Source organism: Cryptomeria japonica, chromosome 4 (genome assembly GCF_030272615.1).
Source record: "Cryptomeria japonica chromosome 4, Sugi_1.0, whole genome shotgun sequence".
Classification (NCBI taxonomy): Eukaryota; Viridiplantae; Streptophyta; class Pinopsida; order Cupressales; family Cupressaceae; genus Cryptomeria; species Cryptomeria japonica.
The window spans coordinates 487,029,572-487,043,009 of record NC_081408.1 but is presented as its reverse complement, the minus strand read 5'-3'; the positions used below and the strand labels follow the sequence as shown (position 1 = coordinate 487,043,009).

Sequence of the window (13,438 nt, the reverse complement as noted above, 5' to 3'; positions counted from 1 at the left end):
TTAATTTCATATGCATTCATAGTACATGAAAGACTATAATATTAATAGCCCATTCCTTAATACTTCTACTAATGCCTATGGAGGATGGGAACGATTTGTGTAGGGAAAGGCAGTCTAATTCCAACCAATTAGGAAGTCCCGAGATGGGGTAAGGATCAGATTCTGTAAACCTTGAGGGTATAATCATGAGATGGGGTTAGGATCTGCATCCGTAAACCTTGAGGGAGCCTGTTGTAATTTGGTTTCTCAGTGCCCTGGCAACATAATCACCCCTTCCTCCCTTAGGGTTAGGTAGCAACTGGGTTAGATCATAATATAGAAGGATATGAATTATAAAATGTAGAATTAATCGTAAAAAGGCATAATAACTTGGTAATGCATTCAGTAATGTATACTAATTGCTGGAAATATGACAGCTTCCAGGTAGGGGACATCACACACTCTCTCTCTCTCTCACCCTCAGACCCCCGCGAGGGGTGCTACCCTCAACCTCATTTTGGTGTTGCCCCTAAACCCCCACCAAACTATTAAGTCTAAGCAAGTAATAGGCCAATGATGAATCATAATTTTAAAGATCTACATAATACATATCCCTTATTGCAAATTCTGCATATTCATAGTTAAAATTATATTATGGCTGCTACATTATCCAAAACCTACCTCAGACGCCTTCGTGGGAAGGATGCAGAGTCCTCTAAGCCATAGACTTCTAGTTATTGTTTTGATATTTGTTTGGAACTTTTCATGTCATGGATTTCATATTCCATGAGTTTTGTATATATTTGACAATATTTATACATCTAAGTGTGTTATTTCCTTCAGCTACAATTACACAACCATAGGCACAAATGAACATTATGAGCTTTCTCGCTAATACAAAGGTTACTTTGGCCTTGAATGTTAGATGTGATCCTAGGGGGAGTACCCTACTTGACCCTCCCAACCCTCAGCACAACCTAATGAGCATTATTAGATCGTGTATCTATCTCTTCACAATGTTCACATTGATCAATGATGGTGCAAGTGACTTAACCATTTCTATTCCAAATAGTGATACTAGATGATCTCCAATATTCCTCAACATTTGCTCTTTGGAGTTCTTGTCCCCCCTTCTCAGCTATATGTACTAGTTTCTTGACCACTCATGTGGGTGGACTCTTCTTGTTTTATATTTGCTTGCTTTTGTTCTTTTCCTTTGTGAGGCCTTTCTAGCTTTGTCTTCGATGAACTTTCTATTGTTAATTACTTTACGCTTGAGTCCCATTGGGTTACTTTTGGTCATCTGTGGACATACAATATAATTTCTTTCTTTATTCTCTATATCTTTGTTGCAAACATCCAAATCAGTTAGTTCAGATATGATGCTGTAAATCAAGAAGTGCATCACAAGATTAGTTATCAATACGATTAATCCCTTGGAATGAAGAGATCTTACAAAACTCATTAGATGTTGCTCAAGTAAATACTGACTACGCATCAAACAAATGATCATTAGTACAGAGATCAAGCAAATTACAGAAGCATGAATGTTAAGAATCATGGTACCCTGGGAAAATTAAAATAATCACTCTAAAATGGCCCATCAAAAGTTCTCCTCAATATGCGATTCCTTCTTGCAATTAGAACATTGTAATATAAATGCAATTCAGGTTGTACTATTGTTTATATAGTCCTGATTCTTGAAAAAGTAATAGCACAGCTCAAGGTAAATTGTCTAAGATGGATGAAATGAGCCTCTTTTGTGCTTTCCAACTAGAGGTCATTGTAATAACCCCTACGTCATCACCTGATGTAAAGTTATTTAATAATGTAAGGATATAAATCAACTAAATAAGATTATGATTAATACGGTAAAACAAGAAATATATTAAATAGAGGAAATATACTTAATTTATTTTAATAAAGGAAATGTTATTTAATAATTAATATATTTAAATGAAATGATACTTAACATTTAATATATTTAAAATGAAATGATATGTAATATTTAATATATTTAAATGAAATATTATTTAATATTTAATATATTTAAAATGAAATAATATGTAATATTTAATATATTAAATATTACTAAAAAGCATGACGTAACACTTAAATCCTAACAAGCCCGATGACCCCTAGTTATATTATACTAGCCTAGTTACTTCCGCACCCCTTTATGCAGAAGGGGACCCGTGGAGGGGTACAACCCTTGACGGGATATATAAGGGAGCAGCAGCAAGGGGTTAGGAGAGGAGGACGGGAGGTAGAGCGGTGCAGATTTTCAGTGGACAGAACTTCTGCTGCGGGCAAACAGGTAAGGGGTAAAATATTACCAAGTACGAAAGGGTGTAGTTAATTAATATGTAATACATACATATAGCATTGAATATAGGTAGGGTTTAGGTAATGTTAATTATTGTATATTTTAATGGAGGTAAATAAGTAATATTATAATATAAGTAATGAATGGATGTAAATAATGAATATTATAATAAATGCATTAACAAATGATTACTCTAATCAATAGGTAATAAAGGTAGGTAATAAATGTAATTAATGTATTCATGATAATAAATGTTTTAATGAACACATCAATGAATGGATTTTAGGTATTAAGGAATAAGTATAAAGTGTAGGTTAGTGAACTTGTACTAATATACTCTAACGAATATATGTCAATTCTTAGTAGGAATATATGTGAATAAGGGTTAATGGACATTTTTAAGGAATATATGTAGAAAATACATGTTAAATCAGGAATATGTACATATGGAATATGGAATATGGAATAGGAAAATAGTAATAAAGGCAAACATATATTATGAATGTTATCACATGATGGAGGCTATAGGGAGGAAACTCCCTTAGTCTAAATGAGGGATTATGATAATCCCTAGGGCAGTATATACTGAATATCTATATGCATATGTATGGCTTGGTTGACTAAGTCAACCAAGAAGAGGCGGATCTGGCCGGTCCCCTCTGAGGACTTGGGTAATGGGATGCATCCCCAAGGCAAGGAATGGACATATGGTCTTCCTTGGATGGCTTGGGTGTAAGAGGTTACACCCAAGACAAGGATCGAATTAACGTTCGATTTCTTGGAGGGCTTGGATGTAAGAAATTAGATTCAAGAAAGGAGTCGAATTCACCTTCGACTTCCTGGAGGGCTTGGAACCAAGATGGGTTCCAAGAAGGCGAGCTTCACGGCCGCCTAAGGACATACTTTTGTATGGCATTCGTATCCTTTTTATTAGATTAAAATTATGATTATGTTAATTAAGTATTTTAAAGTTAGATTGCAATTTAGATTAGATATATATTTATATGTCTGTTGTATTCTAACAATCTGTTTTGCAAGATAGTGATCTCTAACTAGTAGGGACATTACAGTCATTATGGAGTTCACTGTTTATGAACAAAATATTCTAGTATTAAGTCTACATTCTATAAACAAATGCTATTTAGGATGATCTATTGGCATAGGAAGGTTCCAACCAAAAATCACTTATCAATAATTCACACATAGAATGGAGAAAATCAGAGCAGATGGTTTCAGGCATCCACAAACTATGGTAGTTAGAGACAAAGAACAGACTGACATATTGCCACAAGTGATGCTCTCCCTATTTCAAGCATTGCAAAGGAACATACACAAGAAGTTCTTATAAACAAATTATATTATTTAAGGTTAAAATATACAAAAAAGCATAGAAAAAGAGTAATTTTTACAGCAAGATACAACAAAGAAAGAAGATGCAGAAATTGTTGTCGAGCTAAGCATCCATTGAAGAAGGCATTTTGAAATATAGAGGACACATACACAAATTGATGAACTCATCTTGTACAAATTAAAGCATTATTGGCAAGCTTTCAGCTGGAATGTCAGTCATTTGAAGTAAGACAGGTAGAAAGTATGGAGAGATTAAACAGAAAATCAATACCTGATCTTCTAGCAGAATTCCTGCAAAACCTGCTCTGATATAACCTTTCACAGTTCTTTTAACATTCAAAATATTTCCGTACCCGGTATCCCCATCTCCTATTACAGGAATAGATACAGCACTTGTAATCTGTGACCCTTGATCTATCATTTCTCCATATGAAATAAGGCCAACATCTGGCAAGGCCAATCGAGCAGCAGACACAGAAAATCCTGCAAATATATTCAACCAATATCCATAAATTTCTCTCTTCATATAATGAAAGGTAAAAATAATCAAAAGAATACATAATAATTTGCTTTGTCGTGTATTCTTAATGTATCAAACCCACCTGCCAGAATGGAACAATGTTAGGAAATTAAAATTAAAATAATGTAAGAAGAAACTGTGAAGCAAATGTAATATTTTTTAAGTTAAACTGAAGATTGGCAATGTCATAGAAGACCATATTCTACAAAATTATCAAGTGTCCTAGTTCCTCAATAATTATGGAAAAATTAGAATACTTAAATCAATGTAAATTCATAATCACTAGGAGTAGGGTGACGTGTCAGGTATGAGAGAATGATATTCCATTTTTTTTTAAATAGGGCACAGAGGTACAGAGACACTATATGAAGAAAGCACACACTGTGACACTTGTACTAGGGTAGGGGAATCAGTACATGACAATTTTCACTTCTTTAAACTTTAGAGACCATAGAGCAATAATCAAATGTATCCACACAAGTAAGGTCTAGCAATTGAGAACATAAAATGTACACATGATTTTATGTGGAAACCCTTGCAGGAGAAAACCACAGCAAAATATTTATTTTATAGGAAGCTTCTTACAATCTTCATAGGCACCAATCCCCTCCACTAAGCACCAACTCAGCAAAAGACATCAATCTCTTTGAGGCATCAACCTCTTTGAATGTGAGGCACCAACCTCCAATGGAATGATGATTTATATGATCTTTTTCTTCAACAAAATCTGCCTTTGTGTATGCTCAAAACTTCTTAAGATCTGCTCCAAGTACCTCCATGAATTCGCTCAAATGTATTTTGTAAAACTTACTCACAAAACCTGCATAAATGCTGCTCATAAATCTGCAATAACTTGCCCTCATAAATCTGCCCTTTATTCTGCTATAAACCTGTTTTTGATCTGTTCTTCAAGTAGGAAAGATATTCAATAGTTTCTAGATAATAATGACTTCAAATGGATTCTTATTTATAGCTTTCAAAGGACACCCCTTCTCCAAGGATTACATCTCTTCAAGCAAGTCAGCCAAGGAGGAACAAAGATATTTTATTTAAAAATTAATTAAAAATTCTTCCCAAAAAGGGTGCCAAAGCTACAAAAGGTCACCCAGGGAAAAACATATTATTATATTTTATTTCTTTACTGGCTTGCCCAAGGTGAGCACTCAAGCCAAGGAGGGGTCAGCCAAGAGAAATATCCTTTATTTAATTTAAAAACAACCACTTCAAAGGGTCGTCCATTACAGGCATAATATTTAAATGCATTTTTATTCTTCTCAACTTGGGCGCCAAAACAAATGATTTAATTAAATATTATTACTCCAACCTTGCATTTGCCCCGTTTTGCTTCAGCACTGTGCTTGACATCAATGAAAACAGATTTCCAACACTATATATTACAAGTGTTGAGAAATGGCAGAAAACAGTTTTTTTTCATTTTGTTCATTTTTTAAGCATTATAGGGTTCTGCCACAGGAAAGAGCACAAGATGGTAGGAAACAAACAAGAAGAAAGCTGGAAATGCACAAAGAGAAGGCAGGAACCTTCAGATGATTTGTACGTGCCTCAAAAGATAAATATCTTAATGGATAGTCCACTGAGTGAGATTGTATTGGTAGGAGACTTAAATGCAAGAACAGTAAGCAAACAAGCCAATTTGATAAGAAACAAAAACATAGACAATGGCCAATTCTGGTTAAAAGAAATACAAGATAGTCATTGAGAGAGTCATAGGAGAAAAAATCCTTTGGGAAAAAAATCCGTAAACTAAAGTATAAGATTTTTTGAAAATATCGAAATTTAAATGGGGAAAATTTGGATTTAAAAAAATGTTAAAAAAATGTTGAAAAAGAGAGAAAAGCTACTTGTTTGTGAAATTTAAGGCATTTCCATAGCATAGAGATATAGAGAGGAAATAAAATAGAGAGTTTAGCCCATGAATTGTCCAAATGAAAAGTCTATCTAAAATAGCAAAATGCAATGTAGCAAGTAAGCTTTGCTAGTAAATGATTCTTTGTTAAGTTCTGTATGAAGTTGATAAAGTTATTGCCAAGTTAACAATAAAACATTTCATTGAATGATAAAGTAAGTTCTTGTTGTATGATGTGAGTGGATGGTAAAATGCTACTGACAATAGTTACTCGGACTCGGCTCGTGACTCGGCTCGGCTGACTCGGCTCGTGACTCGGCTCGGCTGACTCGGCTCGTGACTCGGCAAAAACTCAGCAACGACTCGGCAAAATAAGAAAACCCTTGAAATTTAGAGATTTTTAATGATTTAAAACTTGTTTCATACACCCATTATTGAATTAAGCTTAAAGACACTATAACATCATCAAATAGAAGCTAATTTGATCACATACATAAACATACATCCATCACATGCGTAGAAATGTAAATTGTAGCTGAAGGAATTAGAAAACATAGATATATAGAGTTATAAATGTTGTCCAATGTATAGATATATAGAGTTAGGAAAAAAAATTGTTTTCAAAACGTGCGGCCTGCTGCAATAAGACAATTTTACAAATCACCATTTTGAGCATTGTGTTTTACAAAGTTTTAAATTTAAACTAATTAAAAAAAATCAGCAAAGACTAATTTGTGCATTGTGTTTTTTCTTGAAAATTTTCAAATTTCAAAGAAAGAAATTAAGAATTGAGAAAAATCAGCAAACCCTAGATTTTTTTTAGAAAAAATTGTATATACATGTATACAATATTTTCAAAAAAAAAATCTAGGGTTTGCTATGCTATTGTTCTATTTATCTCATTGTGATTGAAGTATGCAATATAGATTTGGAAAGTTGAACTTCAAAAAAAAATAACAACAAAACGAAAAATCCATAAATATAGAAAAAAAACCAACATAATCAATAAAAATTAACACTTACCTCTTTCAAATTTGTTGAGAAGTGTTTGAAATGAGCTTCTATGGACTCCTTGATGCTCTCAATGCAACTGTAGTGCTGCCCCAATGTGATTTGTGCAAGCTTTTCACCTCTTCCTCTCAACTGGTTGCAAAACTATGGCTTCCTATTTTTCTCTCTTCCTCTCTTTTTTCCTCTCTTCCACTCATAAAAGTGAATGCCAATCCCTTTTAGGGTTATAAGAAAGGGAAATGGCAAAAAAAATCATTAAAAAATGTTATGTTTTTTATGTTTTTTTTACTGCACTTTTTTAAGTGACGTCGGTCGGGTCATGACCCTCAGACTCGGCGAGTCAGGGAGTGACTCGTTGACTCAGCGAGTCAGGCGAGTCACGCCCCCTGGCTCGCGTGACTCGCTGCGAGTCACGGAACTCTGATCAAAATTGTTTAGTCATAGAGACTGCTTTTGATAGAAAAACCTTGACCAAAGTGTAAGGTTTAATATCCTATCAAATGTAGTCAACCTTGGTGTGATGCAATAGAAAGAGAGAACTTATATATGTAATAAATATAAATCAATTTATAATGAATTACACACATTTATATTTATACCAATAACATCATATATTAATATACGTTAAACGGTTAATGTCTTACACATGTATTATAATATATTGATCGTGCTTCATCAATATATATATATTTCACATTTCCTTATTCCTACATATATTTAATCCATAATACTCCATATATGTTTCCACACTCTTATCTCCCACTTTTCTCTCTTTATATAGCCTCTTTATTCTTCTTTAGAATACCTTTTAATCACATGCTTCCATCATAACACTTATTCCCATGAATTCGCCTTTTATTCTATCATATTTTACCCGTTTATAGCTTATTAAGGCATATTAGAGGTGTTTTAAGGCTATTTAAGGGGTATATAATGGATATATGGGTCTAGACATCTTTGGTGCCTCACAATAATATTTCCTACCAACATTCTCCCCAAGATTAAAATATTGTCTTGTCCTCAAGACAACTCGATAAAGTCACTTGTATCCTTCATGATTACCTTTCTTTCCATGATTCTTCTTTAGCAGAAATCCTCTTGATTTTTGTGACATCTTTCTGTTGTAATCTTTGCTATTATTTTTTACTTCATTTCAGCAGCATCCCCCTAACGCACTTAGCAGCATCCCCCTAACGCACTTAGCAGCATCCCCCTAACACACTTAGCAGCACCCACCCTAGCGTGCTCCATCTCTACTCAAACATTTAACTTTTTCTTGATTGCTATCGATTTTTCCATATGAATATTTATGCTTGTAAAATCTATTAAACATGTATGTTACCTTTTTCCAATTGGATCCATGGATCCATCCACAATTCATTTTCATACAATTTTTCATTGATTCTTTCTTCAACTCTCTATTGCAACACACATTTTTCAAATGATTCTTTAGACCACAAATACTACAAGGATGAAGATCCCAACACATTACTTTACCATGTCCCTTTCTAAGACAATGATAACATTGCATTTCTTGAATAGATTTATTAAAATTTGTTGTACTTGTAACATTGTCTTCTTTTCCCTTTCCGAGACCTTCACTATTTAGCCTCACAATTGGTACAATGTTCTTAGAAACTTTTCTCATATATCCTATTCTTCCCATTGTCTTAAGTCCAACATTTTTTGCATAACATCCTTTTTCTTTATCATCCCAACTATCAATACTTGTAGATTCTAAATCATCATTATCTTCAACCTTAAACTTTTTATCAAAAGAAGCTTTAGCTATATTACATTCGTTAGATGATTCATTGAATGAATTGCACAGATCATTTGTATCACATGGGACATTATATAGTGTGATCTTAGACCTTAGGCACTGATTTTCCTTTTGACATGTAAGCAACTGATTCAGTTGATTATTTTCTTCTTTCAATTTTAATATTTCATCCTTCCCTAAATTTCTTTCCTTTTTCACATATTCTATCATCTTGTTAGCCAGCTCAATAAACAAATTTGACTTCTTTTGTAGTCTTTCATTGTCCAATTTAACTTCTTTCAATTCTTGTTCAATATTATTATTTTCACATATAATTCATGTTTCTCCTTTTTTAACTCATGTATGTTTTCTATCAATTCTAAATTAAATTGTTTAATGCTCATCAATTTCTCCTCCAAAATATTTTTTCCACAAATTAAATTCACATTTTCCTTGTTCACTCTTTTTCCAAGCTTTCCCATTGAAAAAAATTAATTTTAGAAAAAAAGGCTTCTCAATTTTCACTTCTCAATTTTTTAGCACTTATTTCTTCCTTTGGTATAACATCCATCCTTATGCAACAACAACCAATGCCTCACAACGGAACCAATGTCGATAGAAAAACCTCGACTTAAGTGTAGGTTTAATATTCTATATATTTAGTCAACCTTGGTGTGATACAATAAAAAGAGAGAACTTATATATGTAATAAATATAAACCAATTTATAATAAACTACACACATTCATATTTGTACCAATTACATCATATATTAATATACTTTAATGTCTTACACAAGTATTATAATATATTCATCATGCTTCATCCATATATACATATACATATATATTTCACACTTCCTTATTCCCACACATATTTAATCCATATTATTCCATACATGTTTCCCCTCTCTTCCACTCTCCTATCTCCCACTTTTCCCTCTTTATATAGCCTCTTTATGCCTCTTTATAATACTCTTCCATCACATACTTTCATAGTAACACTTAATTATCTTATTCCCACGAATTTGCCTTATATTCTATAATATTTTACCCTTTTATAGCTTATTTACGCATATTACAAGTGTTTTAAGGCTACTTCAGAGGTGTATAATGGATATATGGATCTAAAAATGACCCAAATGACATCTTTAGTGCCTCACAACCCTATTTCCTGCCAACAACAACACTATCATAACAAACTCTAAAAATTTCAAAAACTTACTAAGACCTGAAAACAACTACAATAAGCATGATTGCATTGCCGAAGGATTAAAGAAAAAAGCATTTGATTACTAAGAAATTGTCAAGTAGGAAACCTTAAAGAATATATCCTCCAAATAAATTTCTAATCAACCAATAAAAGAGAAACTATTTCTCATAAAAGGTAGATTCAAATGAGCATGAATTATGCATTTTCAAAGATTCAAGATAGAAAACCAAGTCAAGTTCAAAATCTTTGCTACTAAAACAAACCTTCAAATTTAGTCAAAGTACTAACTCATATAAAGTAGAAGTAGAAAATAGGCACAAAACACATTAGAGGATAGATATTCATAATATAAAAATAAGCATACAAAATCATAATGACCAAGATCTTGATGTCACAAAGATTGGACAGCTTGGACAGAACTTGGTTACATATAAGCATCAAGCTGATGTTTTTATGCAACCAAAGGTTTTTGTCAGTGTTCCACGACTATTGGGGATGGGAAGTCGTGGGGACACGGGGACGAGTTTCGAGGATGGGGGACAAAGGGCCTAAGTTTGGGGACGGTCGTGGGGGGGTGGCGGGGTGATGGTGCTGATATACATATAGTAGTTGAAAAACTAGTCGTGAAAAGATGTATAAGTTTATAACAGTATAAGAATTACATTTCAAATGAAACTATAGAAAATTAGTAAAATTATAAAATAGCAAAATTTGAAATACTAAATACGAAGATTTCTTGAATGCTAAATAAAATTTGACAAATGAAATTGTCAAATTAGAGATTTCTATTATATCGAAAATATGAATATCTAATATCATAAAGATGATTACATGATACATCATTACAATGAGTAGCAATAGCCTTACAAAAGACAAATGTCAAAATGTCAAAACTCAAAATGTAGTGAAAGAAGGCCTCTAATCATCTGCAAACTCCTCATCACTGGAACTGCTAGACTCCTCATGGTCAAGATCCCTCAAACTAACACCAAACAGCCCTACATCTAAAGTGGTAGGATCCTCATCAACCTATGATGGCTCCTCCGGCTCTACATCCCATCGTGCCGCTAGACTTTCTTTGTACACGTGTCTTGCAATCAATGAGACACAAAGCTCTATGTATAGCCACAAGCTTCTCTGCTCTCTTAGAAGTAAGTCTAATCCTCTTAAGAGAGTGGATGAAGCTATATGTAGACCAATTTCCTCTCAACAGCTGAAGAACTAGAAACCTAGGATAGGATACAGATTGCTAGAGTGGTAGTCAAAGATTTATGACCATGACAATTTCACCACAAAAGTGGTTCCTCCTGTGCCATAGTTTCTATATCCATCTTTGTCGCGTCTAAATAACCCCTAAGAGTGGCAAATTTTGTCCACTAAATGCGAATTATGCCAGCATCTCTAGAATCATACATCTTCTCTATGCACCTAAAGAACCCCACCTTTGCCTCATCATCCTGAATCGGTGTAACTCTACCAAGCCTAGCCTTCTACCACTTAGGATTCAAGGCATAGGCAGCCATATGCAAGGGAGTGTTGAGCTTGTCCCATCTACGTTGAAAGATTGGCCGAATGTGCTCATTGTAGAATGCTAAAGTGAGGTCCTTCACTCGCACAGCATCCCTCATTTGATCAAGCATAGAATCGCTGCACTCATACACCTCTCCAAGGTTAGGTGCATCCCCATCCCCATCCCCATATCTGATGACCTGGAAAATTGGAGCAATGATAGAGAATATCTATTTTGCATCAGTCCAAAACACATCACTCTTCACTTTCTCCTTCACCCTTCTCCCCTGCTCTATCTTCGCCTTGGCCCACCTATTCCAATTTGTTGTCATAACCATGAGTTGCAATGCCTCTGGCAACTCAATCATTCTCTCCAAGAGAATGAAATAGGATGCATATCTGGTATCAACCGATTTCAAGAACTCCTTCAAAAAGGTCCTGAAGAGTGCATGTGAAGTGTGGTGGTTGCAAATAAACATTTGCACATCTCTCGCATCGCTGACCACTCCTCTAATCCAGTCCATCTTCCCCATGTCCTTGAGTGCATTGTTCATGCAATGCACACAACATGGAGTCCACCAAATATGTCTATAGGCAGCCTCAATAAGTTTCCCTACTACTCTACACACATGGGTTGCATTTGTCACTACTTGGACCACATTTTGTGACCCAACCTACTCAATAGCCTCCCTGAGGACCTCAAACTAAAAATCAACATCTTTGTGATGCCCTATACAATCAACTGCTCTAAGAAAGTATGGGCCCTCTACACATGTGACCATGATGTTGATGAGTGGACGATGGCTAATGTCCGTCCACCCATCCATAACTATGTTGCATCCACAAGCCACTCAACATGCCTTCATCTTCAACATCAAAACATTGATCTTGGAATAGCTCTTATCCAAGATCGTGGTCCTCAATTTGGTCTCACCTGGTGGCACATATGATGGTCCTCCCTTCACTACCATCGACATCATCTCCCTATAATAAGGAGACCAAGCTACATGACATGGGATGCCATTGGCAAAGAAGAACCTACCAATGGCATCATCTATATCATCCTTCCATTGCACACAAATCAGCTATGGGGTTACTTTGCATCTTGTGTTTCCCTATCCCTATAACCTCTCATGATTGGGCCATGGAACTGGAAGTGGAAGTGGATGATGGTCTGGACATCACTCCTCTCATTTGCAATGTATGAGAAGAAGTATGTTGCACTTGCTAGCTCTACTAGAGCGCTGCCCTACCAAGCAAAGTAGTAGGGACTGCAACTGCATTGTCATCAAGAATGCCCCAATGCTTGTTGATCTCAATTATGTATCATATGTTTTTAGGTTCTTACAAAAAGCGACACAAATCCACACCTGTTCCTCTCCAAAAAAGGAAGTGTGCATTGACTCTAGTGATACTACCAAACCATGCAAGACCACAAATGTTGCATTGCCACTTCCTTGTGCCCCCACTTGTCCTTGATGTGCCTTCTAGTTTTGAAGCAAATTGTTTGAGAAGAGATTTAGGATCATAAGCACCCCTAGCAAACTATGCCAATAACTCTGAAGGGCAACCTGTACTAGCCGGTGCACTTGCCATGGAACTAGATTGGGCTCCTGGATCAGCCCCATGGTCACCCCCCTCAACCTCAAGCTCATAATTTGAATCATTTGCACTATGAGAATGGATTTCCATCTCATCCTCACTCATGCCATGAGAGCTCATTGTGATAGTGACACTACATTTCACAAAATAAAAATAAAAATAAATTCAATAACCATGTAGTTTCAGCCTAGTTTAACAAATTTCAATTTTGAAAAACAAAATTTAGAATTTGATGTTGAATCTTGAGAGCAAAATGATGAATGGTTCATTCATCATTTTGCCCTTAAAATTCAATATCAAA

The 13,438-nt window shown here is 34.8% G+C and overlaps 1 protein-coding gene across 1 annotated transcript in view; it reads right to left on the bottom strand.

The window, feature by feature from the left end:
* The window catches only part of LOC131060398 (uncharacterized), a 168,663-nt gene that overhangs the window by 86,217 nt on the left and 69,008 nt on the right, over positions 1-13,438 (bottom strand). Inside the window, exon 3 of the mRNA XM_057993621.2 lies at positions 3,927-4,138. Within this exon, the coding sequence (XP_057849604.1) occupies positions 3,927-4,138 (212 nt within the window). The remainder of the gene's footprint in view (positions 1-3,926; positions 4,139-13,438) is intronic.